Genomic DNA, 15,125 nt, shown 5'->3' on the forward strand with positions numbered 1-15,125 from the left:
AGACCTGAGGACTGAGGCCCTCAAAGTAAAATTATTTCCTCAAGGTCACACAGTAGAAGAACTGGAACCATAGAACTAATGAGTTATTCTCTATGCAATGAAGCATTCCCAAAGTGAATTGTGAATATGCACATTTATTTCCAGTAGTGAGGACTTGACAATGTTTTGTTTTTGAAAGAAACAGCCTCATATTATCTATATACGTAGTAGGGTGGAATTAAGCTGCTTTATGTGAAGTATTCTGTGATGTAAAGATTTTCAAGCTTCTTATATCATCTAATGTTGGCTTTTCTTTTTAGAATAAAAACAATATGTAAGATTATACAAGTTTGGTTAGCATACCTGACAAAGTAGCCACCGAAAACCATATGGTGTTGCTCTTTTCATGCAATATGTTCTGTGAATATAGCAGACTGCTCATTAGTCATAATTTAGCTGTCAGTAGACTACTGTATGAGCTCTGCCTTAACACTTTGTACAGACGAACCAGTGGATACTGTCTCTGAATTCTTTTCTGCCATCTCCCTGGGTTTACACTTTTTTAGGCTATTAACAATTCAAAACACTTGGTATACATTTCGGATTGATTTTTGCTTCCATCATAGTCATATGCTTTATGGTATGAATATCCTACTGCTTAATTTTTGAAGAGCAATGTCTATAACATCTTCGCGGTGATGAAAAATACTTTGGGGTAAAATAAATAAAGATGAAAATATTTTGAAATAAAAAATTAAAGGCACTCATTATTTGCAGTAAACAATTAAGCATAATATTAAGCTAAAGGAAAAATAAAAATCATCTCTTTTAGGAATCATTTCAAAGATAATGTGAAAATTTAAGTGACTAGTTTTTAAATGTCATTAGAATTCTGTGAATACAATTTTTGGAAGTATTAACATGATGGAAGGAGAATAGACACTGGAACGGAGACATAGGTTTGCCTTCAAGCTCTGCCACTTACAAGTTCTATCAGTTAGTATGTCTTCCTCTTCAAATAACAGCAAATAACTTCCCCACTGGATTAAGCAACAAAATTGATTTTTCCCACATAAAAGCAATTCCTGAGAGAGGCAAGTTTCAAGTTTAGATGGATTAACAACTCTATGATATAATTTGGAACCAGATACTTCCCATCCCTTCACTCTGCCAACCTTAATCTGAAAGCTTTGCTCCCCTGCTGATTCTACTTATTTTCTCTCGATGACTGTATCAGTTCCAGGAAATACATCCATTCCCAGCAACATCCAAGACAGTCAGGAGTTTTCTTTACTAATATTTTCTACCAAAATTCCCTTCCTTTGCAGATCCCCTTCACAGATCACTGGAGAGAACTGAATCAATAGTGGGACCACATAACTGGAATTGAAATAAGTTCATTTTTGCTGAAATGGGAAAATAGACAAGCAAACTTGAATAAAACTGGAAAAGAAAAACCCTGGAAGGACTTGTGTCAAAATAGTAAGAATATTACAAGATTGAAGTAAGAGAGGGACATGATTATATTGGTGGTTTACAAAGATCTTTCTGGAAGCAGTATTTTGAAGAAAGTGTTAAGGATCATACCTTTTTCTGCAGAGAGAGCAGTTAGGAGATTTTTCAAGTGAAAAATTATGGCAAGGATTTAACTGGACTGGTTATACTGTGGAATGAAACAGAGCAGGCGATTTAGAGTTACCACTGACTGTGTTAAGAATCAGTAGGATTTGGTCAGTGATTCAATGTGGGGCTAAAGGTGAGGAAAGGGTAACTCAGATATCTGGATAGAACAACTAACAACTAGTTCTTTTTTTTTTTTTTTTTTTTTTTGAGACTGAATCTCACTCTGTTGCTCAGGCTGAAGTGCAGTGGCGCGATCTCGGCTCACTGCAAGCTCCGCCTCCTAAGTTCACGCCATTCTCCTGCCTCAGCCTCCCGAATAGCTGGGACTACGGTCGCCCGCCACCACGCCCTGGTTAATTTTTTTTTTTTTTTTTTTTTTGTATGTTTAGTACACACCGGGTTTCACCGTGTTAGCCAGGATGGTCTCCATCTCCTGACCTCGTGATCTGCCCGCCTCGGCCTCCCAAAGTGCTGGGATCACAGGCGTGAGCCACCGCGCCCAGCCACAGCAACTAGTTATATGACATTGCACTCATTGAACTAGGGAACATGGGAACACAATTTTTATTTTTACTTCTGTATAGAGAAGATACTTTGTTCATTTGGGGGCAGGCTGAATTTGGGGATGATTATATACCATAAATGTGTTAAGAACCAGTAATCAGTTTTACAAATTTACAGGAATTTTAGGAGAGACAGATGGACAAACTAAATGGATTTATGTGATCATTAACATTTAGGTTATAACTCAGAAGTTCGTGAGCTCCTCTGGAAGAGTCCTTATATTGGGGCATGTGCTAATATCTATCTCCTTTAAAACCAACCATCCAGCAAACAGAAAGTAAACATATGAGCCATTCTCTATCCTTAATAGTCTGATTCAATATGCATGAACTGGCACCAAGACTTAGTTCTTTTAAAAAGCTCCTTTTAAATTTTGATGTTAAGTTTTAATCAAGAATTTTTGGTGTAGTGTGAGAAGTGAAGGAAATCTACAAAAATGAGGCATTGATCAAAATCGAGATTTGAAGGGATGGTACAGTAAGAATAGCTTATAAAGGAAAGAGGAAGAAGTAGCTAGAGAGGTAAGAAAACCACAGAAATCTGTTGTCACTGAAGATGAAAAGTGAGATTGTTTGTCTATCGTGATCATGACCAAATGCTGCCAAAAGATAAGGCAAATTAGGAGCTCAGAGCTACGCAATTATCACTAGTGAATTTAGTAACAGAAGTTTTAATAGAATAATGGGGATTGAAGCCAGATTATAATGGATTAGGTAAGGAATGAGGAAGATATGAAGAAATAATAGATAGGGGTGTTGACAATTCATTCAGTAATTTGAGTTATGAAAAGGACAGAGATAGGACATTTACTGGATGGGAATGTGAGGTTTATTTTTGAATATATTTTAATGAAAATTTTTAGAAAATACTTTGTGGTTAATATACAAAAGGACTAGTTACCCAAATATAGGTTTGTCAGGTAATGTTGATGGCTCATTTGAGGTCATTTACTTAGAATGAAATCAGTCTCTGGTTGTGCAGTTTTTCTCAAGCTATGTTCAGCTGCCTTGGTTCATGTACAAACAAGGTAGATTCATTCCTGATTAGAGTCTTTGGATGTCCAGGGAAATAGGTGGTTGTAATAAAGTGATCTGACGTTTAGGTCTTAAGTAGGGGACTGACTTGGCTGCAGGAAACAATAAGCAGTGCTCATGGTCTGTTACTAAGGTCTCAGTTACTGCTTTATACATAAATTGCCTTGTAGAGCACGTGACACATAGTAAGCATTCACCAAGTTATTTCCCCATATTCATTCTTCTTTTCTCTAAAAAAGACTATGCATATGGATTGCTCAGAACTGTAAAATAAATACTCTTCCATTCATTGTCTGTGAAAATACAGTTGGCTATGGCTTCCTGCCTTCAAGTCAAGGGATGCCAGAAATCTACATAACACTTCTAAACCTATAACATAATTTTTCCCAAATTTACAAATCTAGTTTTCCAGTGGGAAACACATGTCCTCTTTCTCTGCACTCATTTTGTAAACTGTTCTTTGTTCCCTGTAGCAGTTGTCAAACTACAAAATTTAGCCTGAAAGCAAGAAATCACATCTGTGCTGAATGGGACCATGGAGAGAGGCTGGACAGCTGTATATCTGGGGTTTGTTCCCACAGATTAGTTAAATGTGTGTTATAATTGAATCCAGTAGCTTTTCTGATATTGTTAAATGAAAGTCAATAAGCAAGCATCCATCAAAAGCCTCTTGTATGCAATGTGACTTTGACTCAATGCCTTTAGAGAAAGAGAAGGCCATATAATCTGCTACTAACCCAAATTGTTCTCTTTTCATACTGTAGCGGAGGTTTAACTGACATTATAATTGTGTTTGTTAATGTGAAGATAATGGCAAAAACAGAAACAATATAAGTAAGAATATGCCTTCTAATTGTCTATCTTCATGTCATCAAGGATCACACATTCTCTTAAGCCTTTGCCCGCTGATGGTATATGGTGGGATCACATGTCCTTGATCTATCTTTTGACTCTTCAAAGTCTGAAAACACTTCCATTCCAATGTGTCTATTTCCTGGAGAATCTAATACATTTTCCTGCTCATAGTGACTTAAGTTGGCAAGATGTTAAGGATAAAGTAGTGGAGTCAAAGTGATACAGAACAAATTAGAATGTTTGAAAGTTATAATCATTGAAGAACATATTTGTATTATTAACCTAAGCTAAACTTTAATTATTAGAATGTGTGAAGTTGAGGATTTAGGAATCTTCTTATTTATATTCCATTTTATTTATTTGCTCTTTGCTCTCCTTGAATCTCAACAAATATAATGAGTTAGCAATCTGCTTTTTCTGAAAGTGAATTTTCTAAAAGCTTTTCTCTGTTCAATAAAGCATTGAAATTGTTAATGTGTAGTAACACAATTAAAGCATACTAAAGACTATTTTGAATTAGTTTCTTTCATAATCTGTTATTTCGTTGGGCATTCAGTTAAGTGACTTTTCCTTATTAAAAAGTTCCTGTATTAGTATTTTTCCCTATACATTAACTTTAGGAATTTGCAATTTAGTACATATTCATTGACCCCTTTAAAGTTATTTCTCCTGGATAATCAGCCTTCTTAATTACTGATTAAAATACCAATACCAACCAACATGTCCATCTTAATCATAATTATGCAATGGCTGAGGGAAAAGTCACCTTGAAATCTGTCTCTCAGTTGAATGGTATGGCTGTATTTTAAAATATAAATAATAGAATGAAAAAATTTTTCATAAAACTTCTGATATCTAATGTCTTCTAGAGTAACTGTGGCATCAAACATTTCCTCTAATTATATTCATTAGTGGATTCTCCCAGACAAGTTTTAATTAAGTTGTACAATAAGATCAATACTCGTGTATTCACTGCAATTTACGACAAGCATATATACTGTTCAGAACAATTTAATTACTGTAATTATAGCACAGAAGATACTTAGTGACTATGCTCTATTACTGCCAATCGCCTCTTTTTAATAAATTTGGTAATTGGGAAATTAACTTCTGAAAATTCACATTTATATATACCCTATGTCTAAACTTCTTCTTTTTTTTTTTTTTTTTTTTTTTTGAGACAGAGTCTTGCTCTGTCGCCCAGGCTGGAGTGCACTGGCACAATCTCAGCTCACTGCAAGCTCCGCCTCCCAGGTTCACACCATTCTCCTGCCTCAGCCTCCTGAGTAGCTGGGACTACAGGCACCCACCACCACACCCGGCTAATTTTTTGTATTTTTAGTAGAGACAGGGTTTCACCGTGTTAGCCAGGATGGTCTCAATCTCCTAACCTCGTGATCCACCCGCCTCAGCCTCCCAAAGTGCTGGGATTACAGGCGTGAGCCACCATGCCTGGCAAACTTCTGTTTTTTATATAGCTATCTTTGATTTTTTGTTTTACTAGTAGGGAAAATGGAGGCATTGATTACAGTAGTGGCAAAGTGCTTTTTCATGCATATTGTCATGAATACTGAGAAATTATGGAAGCGTATATAAGAACACCTGTAATAATTATATCGGTTATGTGAAAGATAATTTAGTGGTGTTATGTAGTCAGATATTCTGTTTTTATTTTTATAAATAAGACTAAAATATTTTATTACTTTAATTTTCTTAAATTGAAGTATTATTGTGGTTCAAAAAGAAAGCCCCCAAATATGCTAACTTATGTTAAATTTCTACTTGCACAATTCTTTATCTGGTACATTGATAGCTGAACAGATCATTCTACTGATGTACCATATAAAGAATTGTGAAAGTAGAAAATTTCTAGTGGCATCAATAGGTATATAACAGGGTTTCTCAACTTTGGTACCAGTGAAATTTTGGCCAGATAATTCTTTCCTGGGGAGGTTGACAGTACATTGTAGGATGTTTCACCACATACCTGACTTCTTCCCATTAAATGCCAGAAGCAAGTATTCATCCACTAATGAACTCAGAAAATAGATAAATGCCCCCAAATGTGTCCAGACATTATTATATCTCCATGTTGAGAACCACTGGTGTGTGCTGATTAGCCACACCCTCCTGATCTTCCCGCTGACCAGACTATTCATTCATAAGATAAACAGCTATTCAGCTCTTCTGAACTGAGGCTGGGTTCATAGGCGTGAGTCAAACATGGTGTTCTTATAAGAGAATTCTGTGCATTCAGTGTTTTAGAGATAGGAATTGAGTAGTCATAGAATATTAAGTAATAATACCTAACTCAGATTTAGGACAGGGAAGATCAGAATAGTGTCCTGAAGAAGGAAGTTCCTGAAATACGTTTTGATGGACAAAGGAAACGTTAGCAATTCAGAAGGTAAAAGACAGATATGTATTTTAAAATTTGCACATACATTTTAGTTATTTTCTCTGAGAATCAAATCCTAATTTATTCTCCATTATATAAACAAAATCATAATATAATAATATGCAAATAATTGCTAAAATGCCTAATTTTACTCTCTTTTTCTCAATCTCCATTCTAGAAATGGGATGTGTAATTACCTTTTTAAGATTGTGAATTTTATGAAATCATTTGTTTCCAGAAGGACCACAGTTTTAGGCAGTAGTGGGAAGATACATACATGTATTTCTTGTGAATTTCCTAGTCTATATACGAAGAAAACTATTTGACCATATCACTGTAAGATTATAGAGATTCCTAATGTAGTTATTCTCATGTATTCTGCAGTGTATTCCAACATTGAGAACACTCAATAAATTATATTAACAGCCAAGCTAGTTTTTTGAGGTAATTCATTTTGTCCAACACATACATATTTTCCAGGAAAAAAAAAAGGTAAAAATGGTAATTTAGTTTAAACCTAATTCAAGTGCAGTTAACTGAATCTTGAAAAGCCATCTGAAATTCTGTTGATAATACTTCATATTTCATATTAGTAAGAGGTCTACAAGGAATGCTGTGTTTCTCATGGTAGGCTGGTTATGAATTCCTGGAATTCCTATGCACATCAGTTTGCTGCCAAAGGATTAAGTTCAATTTGATTGCCGTCATTAGCACCCTTAGTTTGCTGATTTGCTCTACTTTGTCTCATCTACACAGATATGCTGCTGCTCAATATAAAAGGTGAATCAAATGAATCATTAAGATGAATAAACATAAAATTTAGGTTCTGCAACCCCTTGGTATTTAGTCATGTCTAGACACAGCCCTAGTGTCCCAGAAAAACTAAAATGAGGACAAGGGCATTTAAGTTTAATATAGCCTTATTCCCATGGAAATCAGAAAAGCCAACCATAAAGTAAAAAGAAGAGTATGGATCTGTCTGAAAAATTAGATGTAGTGAGTGGCAGGATATGCAAGGTCAGTGGGTATTAGAACAGTTTTTGTTTGTATTTTAAAGAATAGTTTTTCAGTTAGGTCACCATTCCTTTAAGAAATTAACAGTTCCACAAATTAATTATTATTCCTTAAAACCAGTATGATTTGAGTAGGTTAAAAATGATACAAACATTATATTGCATGCATTTGTATAGTTAATGAGCTCAGAAAATAGATGAATAAAGTATATTTAGCAACAACCTATATATGTGTATATATAGGTAATATTTAGCATATTTGTTTTTCTACAGATTTTAAGTTATTGATTTATTTTAATGTTAGTAACATTATTATATACTTTCAATGTGGTTTATAAGATATGCATGTTCCCAAACGTGCTTTTGTCTCATTAATTTTTGCTACTGTGAAATAAATGATGCATAATAATAGTTAAATGTACATAATTTCTCTAAGATATAGAAAATTTCCTCAGTCATAATAATGTTATCTTATAAAGTATTAAAACACATCCCAGCCTATCAACTGTTATTCCTTTAGTACTTCAGGCTTACACTTACACACAGAATCATCCTTTTAGAAATGGTAGCATTTCAAGATACTGGCTTTTGAATATAGCTTAAGGAAGCCTCAATACCTCTACATAGGAATAACTCACGTGTTTCCCTTTCAGGTTCATATTCCAGGCTCATTCAAAGTTGTTCTGTTGCACAGGAGGCCAGGTAGAACCATGTGGGATAGGTATAATAGGTTGGAAAAATAATGATCTGTGATCCAGGGCTAAAGTATTTTGACTAGACAGTACCCTATAAGCTAGTTTGATTTCTCAGAGACAGTGTGTAACACCATATGTATTATATGTATGAGTGTGTATGTGTGTGCATGGGTGTGTGTGTGTGTGTACATACTCATGAATGGCTTCCTTTTGTAATGACGGTACTCAAACTTCCGTCCTGGAGTTTCTAAATATCTTGGGATTCCCATATATAATGTATCTGACAGTTCTACATGAAACATCCTTTTTAGACTATGGTCATATCTAAGAAGAAGATATCCTTGGGAATGCAATGGATTCTTAAGTATATCAACTATCTAAAGAACTGCTACAATTTCCTTGTCTTGGTTAAGGGTGTGTAGATTTATTTCTTAATTAAACTTGCAATTTGGATTACAGATTTCTGTTAATATCACAAAAAATGTTACAAGCTTGGGAATAGTTTATTGCTGTTTAATGTAAATTATTTGTTAATTGCTGCATAACAGCTTTCCAGAAGAAAATAAAATACATTTAGCTCCAATTTTATGGCTGCAGCTTAATCCCAAAACCTAGAGCTTTGTACAAGGCCACATGAAAGTTTCATTTTTGTGGGCTTACTTTTTGTCTTTTTTTTTCCTTATTAGTTTTTTTTTTAAATTTATTATTGTTTTCCAAGAAAAAAAATTAGGGTAATGATTTGCTTTCAGAGAATTTTGCTGTGATTGTTCTTCAAATGTTTATTTAAAATCATTTGTTCTCTTGCATCAATATATTTTCTTTAAATTATACCCATTGTATTCATCATAATGAACACTTAATTTCAGTTATGTAAACAACATGCAATTTTAATAACACTATTAAGATAGAGATACAATATTCATGATAATATACATTTCACTGAGTTTTTTGTTCTTTTCTTTTCAGTGAATTTATTGGATTCACGCACTGTCATGGGGGACCTGGGATGGATTGCTTTTCCAAAAAATGGGGTAAGTTTTATGAAAGTTTTTCTAAAACTTAAGCTATGTGCATAAGCATCTTGATACTTGTAACACAGGAATGAATATGTACTGGATGTATATGTTGTTAAGACAGGAGGTGCTATGTGTGTGTTGGATGGGGTGAGGGGACTTCAAATAACTCTAATCAAAAAAAGGAACACTAGGGAAGGGCTTTCAGTGACTGAAGAGTAAATATATTATTTCCTCTGAGTATTGTTCCATAAAGAAATGTGAAGTTTCCTTCAGCATTTAGGAAAAGTTCACATTAAAACAACAAAGAAACTTTCAGAATTAGTTTATATTAAAGATAAAAGTATTTGATTTGCTATTAATTTGCCATCATCCTGGCATATTGCATAGGAAATAAAATTTAACAGGTCTATGATCAGTGTTGATTCAAAGCTGGGACCAATTTAATTTTTACTTCATTTACAGAATCAGGGAATAAAAATATTATAAGAAATTCCTTTAAATGACATTGAGATAAAAAAAGATTCCAAGAAACTATTATAATATCATGTACACATACAATTCATCTAGAAAATTGTGCACACTTATATTTTTAGATGATATCAAAGGTTAATTTTAGAGTAATCAAATATTAAAACAAATTTGGTTATAACAACCTAAAGAGGCAAAATTTTCATTTTCAAATTAATGAGTAAACCAGATGTGTGAATCAGTCCTTTACTAAGAAAGTTATTATGGAAATAACACATTGTATTAATTATTCTAATTCATAATAATTTGTATATTAACATCCTCATCTCAGTGCGCTTTTATGTTTTTCATCAATTTGGTATTTCTTTTTAGTTGTTAAAAGTTACAGATGTATTTAAAGACATAATATTAAAAAGGAATACTAGTAGATTTTTAAGATAATAGAACATAAAGGTAAGGCAAAATAACAAAAAACAAACAAAAACATTGCATAACCCAGGTAGAGCCAGGCTCAAGATAATAGCATGTATGCTTTCAATGTGTTCCTCTTTTATCTTTCTTACACTCTTCCTTCTTCCCTTCCTTTCTTCCCTGCACCATCACACTCTTTCTCTCATCTATCATCACTCCATACAGATAAATGCCTGGCTAACATCTGTCTATGACAACCTATACCGATATTTTGTATTCTCCCTTTTTTCATGTACCAAAAATAATCTATTGAATAAATATTTTAATTTTTTTCTTTCTGAGAGGATGGCTGATGTGCTGTGTTGAAATTAATTTTTTAGAATCCAGAGAAAATATATGAGATATTCTCTTTGAATTTAGTTTTGTGTTTTTCTCCTGTTTCCACTCAGACATTATTAAAATAGAGCCTTGAAAGAGCGTATCTATGAGAGTATACGTACGGTGTTGTAGTTGCTGTTGCAACTATACATTTGAGGACAATTACTCAATTTTATACATGATTTCTATATGAAACAATTAATTGCTTTATAAAAACATAATCCTTCTGTATTGGGAGTGGGATTTTTTAAATTATTCTAACAACTTCATGCTGTCTTTTTTTTCTATTATTATTGTTAATATAGTGGTGTATTTGTTCTGTTTTTTAAACAATGAGCATCCTTTTCAAAATTCTTGTAATTATGTTGAGTAATGTTTCCTTCAACATAGTGTACCAAATGTTAATATTGAAGACAGGGAAGTTAATTTAGAGGGGCTTAATGAATGTATATTTGAGTGTGAAAAATGTGTATGGGATTCAGATGTTATATTTTGTATTGTATCACTCGAATGCAAAATGAAGGAAAAAATGTATTATATCTAAGGAAAATGAATGTTCAAGGTATATACAATGATAGTAAAAACATATAGACTTAAAATATTTTTAGTTGACTGTGCCATTTGTGATTAGATAAGCAACATAATCGTAGGTGAAATATAGATCATCAGAATGATGTACATAAAAACTGTGGAGTAATGAACTCCAATTTTTTTTTTCAATAAATGCCACAAGAAAACTGGAAAAAAAATGTTCGAGTCAATTGTTTTGGAACTCTGGATTCAAACAACATCTTGGAGCAATATAAGGCATGCTTATTTAAGAAAAATGACTGAATCTTTTAAAAATAGCAAGGTTTGTGGCATTTTACTTGCTTCGTGTCCTTTCTGCCTCTCTAGCTCTGAGGTAGTCTTGAAAAGCCAAAATTCAGTCATCATGGTGAAAACCAGTAGCCTGGTAAGAACAGAAAGGAAGTAGGAGATTCTTCCCAGCCTCAATTTCAGAGAGTTGTCTTTATTTGACATGTTTGAGAACTCTCTAGAAGACTACATTGTAAGACACTCTTGATTTCACCTGACTTAGAGCTCTTGAAGTAGCTTTTTCTCAGCTGGGAATTTGTCAAAAAGAGAGGCAATTGTCTGATTTTTCTTCTGTGTGAGGGGCTAGATAAAATTTGGGACAAACAATAGGCTTGCCAACCAGAAAAATTAGGGAAAGCTGGAAACTGAGATGTCCACATTGATTTTAAAATGTCTCAATGAATTATTTGGAATTTATAAGGCCATGCACATGTGTAGGACTGTGTACATGCCCAGAGATGTATGTATGCTCAGGAAAGACCTGAGAAAGACCTAAGGTTTTACTTGTGCACAAGCAGGAAGTGAAGATTAAGGTAGGTCTTTAATTGCTTAGCTGAATATTGAAGGAATGTCCCAACATGCACACACAGACCCTCAGCAAAGTTGAGAACACTCACTGGTTTGAGATTAACAAAATATTCTGTCTAAGCAATACCTGGTATGTAAGCTAATAGAGCAATGACTTCGGCCGGGCGCAGTGGCTCACGCCTGTAATCCCAGCACTTTGGGAGGCCAAGGCGGGTGGATCACGAGGTCAGGAGATTGAGACCATCCTGGCTAACACTGGGACCCCCTGTCTCTACTAAAAATACAAAAAAATTAGCTGGGTGTGGTGGTGGGCGCCTGTAGTCCCAGCTACTTGGAAGGCTGAGGCAGGAGAATGGCTTGAACCCGGGAGGTGGAGCTTGCAGTGAGCCAAGATTGCGCCACTGCACTCCAGCCGGGGCGACAGAGCGAGACTCCGTCTCAAAAAAAAAAAAAACAAAAAAAAAACAAAAAACAAAACTGAGCAATGACTTCAATGTCTACACATGGCCATTGAAAAATACAGAGTTTACAGAATTATTTCAGAAAAGTCATTAAAGAAACAAACATTAACACACCCTGCAGAGTGGGGGAGAATCTAATTTTCAGAGTTATCACATTACTTTATTTAATATGCCAGGTTTGCAATAACAAAAAACTATGAGAAATGCAAAGGCAAAAAGAACAAAAACAATTATTAGACTTTGTACTGAAGATGCCCAGCTGTTAAAATATGTTGAAAGAAGTAAAGGAAAATATGTGTAAAGAACTAAAAGTGTAAGAGCAATGTATAATTGAATTCAAAATATCAATAAAGAGATAGAACCTCTTATAAATGAAAAATAAATTGGAGTTGAAAAGTATAAAAACAAATGAAGAATTTGCAATACAGGCTTAACAGCAGATTTGAGCACAGAGAAGAAAGGATAAGCCCACTTGAAGATAGGACAACTGAGATAATCAAATCTGAGGATTAATTAATGATTAATTAATTAATTAATTTTTAATTAAGAAAAATTAATGAACAGAAATAAACAGAAACTTAGAGATCGGTGGAAAGAACACAGATATAATGGGAGTCTCAGAAGAAGAGAAGCCAAATGGGTCAGAACAAATATTTGAAGTATTAATGGAAATAAAGTTCCCAAATTTGATGAGGAAACATTAATGCACACATTCAGGAAACTCAGCAAACATAAGCAGGATAAAGCTAGAGAGATTCACAGCTAGACACATCACAGTTAAACTGTCAAAAGCCAAAGAGGGAGAATTTCAAAAGTAGCAAGAGTCAAACATCTCACCTTGTATAAAAGATCCTCAGTACTTTGCACAGCTAATTTCTCACTAGAAATAATGGGGTCCAGAAGGCAAAGCGATGACCTCTTCAAAATGCAAGAAGAGAAAGACTGTGGAGCTAGAATTCAATATCCAGGAAAACTGCCTTTCAAAAATGAAGAAACTAACACATTCTCAAATAAGTAAAATCTGTGCAACTATAAATGATCAAAATAAATATTTTTACTACTGGAAATATAATTTTAGAAATAGGTTTTACACATATGCAACCAACATATTTTTTCTGAGAAAACTACATCTTTATTTTCCTTTTATTCTCTCTACTTCATTTCCATAGAGAAACATAAACTGATTATTTGATTTACCTCAAGTTTGAAAAATGCGTTTTAAGTAACAACAGTTAATTTTACAATAGTTTGTTTACGGTATTGTTTTATGATTTGATGTCATGTTTTAATAATAAACACACAGTGCTGCTGTTTGCATTTATGCTTTCATAGATATGGCTTAAAATCATTTTATTTCAAATTCAAGTATGATTTGCATATTAACATTGTTTTAAAGAAATCAAGTATAATTTGAATCAGTAAGTGGCCTTAAATATTTGTTGTATACAATGTCTTACACCAGAGTCTGATTTATATAAAACTTGGGTAAGAGAAGGGTCCCTGTCCTTGAGTGAGTCTCATATAACTTAACCCTATTGCTCCATTCATTCAGGAAATATTTACCTGAATATTTCTTGTTTTTGAGACGGAGTTTCGCTCTTGTTGCCCAGGCTGGAATGCAATGGCACGATCTCAACTCACTGCAACCTCCGCCTCCTGGGTTAAAGCAATTCTCCTGCCTCAGCCTTCCGAGTAGCTGGGATTACAGGCATGTGACACCACACCCGGCTGATTTTGTATTTTATTAGTAGAGAGGGGGTTTTTCCGTGGTGGTCAGGCTGGTCTCGAACTCCCGACTTCAGGTGATACGCCTGCCTTGGTCTCCCAAAGTGCTAGGATTACAGGCATGAGCCACCGTGCCCAGTCTGCCTGAATATTTACGTATATCATGTAAGTTATGAATTCTGTTCTAGAGATTGTTTTTTCTCTTAGGCTACCAGAAAACTTACTTTGTTTTGTATTATTTACATATAGTTTCTTCCTCTAAATAGAATTCCTGATTTAAAGTGAATCAATCTTACTCAGATTTTTATCCCCAGTTGTGGAGATATTGCCTGGCATATTGCCTAATACAGATGATATAGTTAATAAATATATATTAAGTTGTATTGGTCCCTTGGGAATTCAAAATTCCTTGTAAATAATAAAAAAATTGTATGAATATTCAATTAAAAGTACTACACTTTCTTCACTTTTTTCAGAATATTCTTCTTAACTTTAGGCCTTAAGAATGGATATGTTTATTTCTTATACTGGTAAAAATGTCTACCTCGAATATGGGCTTAAGAATTTGGCAAGAATTTAAGGGAAACACTATTATTCATTCCTCATAATCAGATACATATACCATACATTTGTTAAAAACAGTCATTGCACCTGCGATACTTTTCTGTATTTGTCCTCTTTATTACATTGTAAACTCAGACTTACTGTAATTATTTCATATTTGCCACTTTAAAATGTTTCTAAAACTTGACTCAATTTCCGGCTTGTAATAGAACTTCAATAAATATTTATTGGAAGGATAACTTATTTTTTATTTATAAAATGGGGCATAAATTACTTACAGTTTTCTGATAAACACGAAATAAGTAAAACCTAGCAAAGAACTTGACACAGTGTTGGCAGTCAGTAAATATCCTTTCCTTGACCTTCTATTGCATTTCTATGTTAATGCTAAGAGATCCACCACTCGATAAGGTTTTATTTGTTAGTTTTAGCATATATGTATATATATATATACATATATGCAAAACTCATATGTGTCTATATATATGCAAAACTCATATTTGTGTATATATATGAGTTCATTTTTAACAGATAAAATTTGAAGATTTCATATAA

At 33.8% G+C, this 15,125-nt stretch overlaps 1 protein-coding gene across 7 annotated transcripts in view; it reads left to right on the forward strand.

Moving 5' to 3' along the window:
* Positions 1–15,125, forward strand: part of EPHA5 (EPH receptor A5) — a 351,336-nt gene that overhangs the window by 18,609 nt on the left and 317,602 nt on the right. For all 7 annotated transcript variants that reach the window (XM_019025962.4, XM_019025965.4, XM_019025963.4 and 4 more), the window contains exon 2: positions 9,128–9,192. In XM_019025962.4, coding sequence (XP_018881507.2) covers positions 9,128–9,192 — 65 coding nt within the window. The remainder of the gene's footprint in view (positions 1–9,127; positions 9,193–15,125) is intronic.

Source organism: Gorilla gorilla, chromosome 3 (assembly GCF_029281585.2).
Source record: "Gorilla gorilla gorilla isolate KB3781 chromosome 3, NHGRI_mGorGor1-v2.1_pri, whole genome shotgun sequence".
NCBI lineage: Eukaryota > Metazoa > Chordata > Mammalia > Primates > Hominidae > Gorilla > Gorilla gorilla.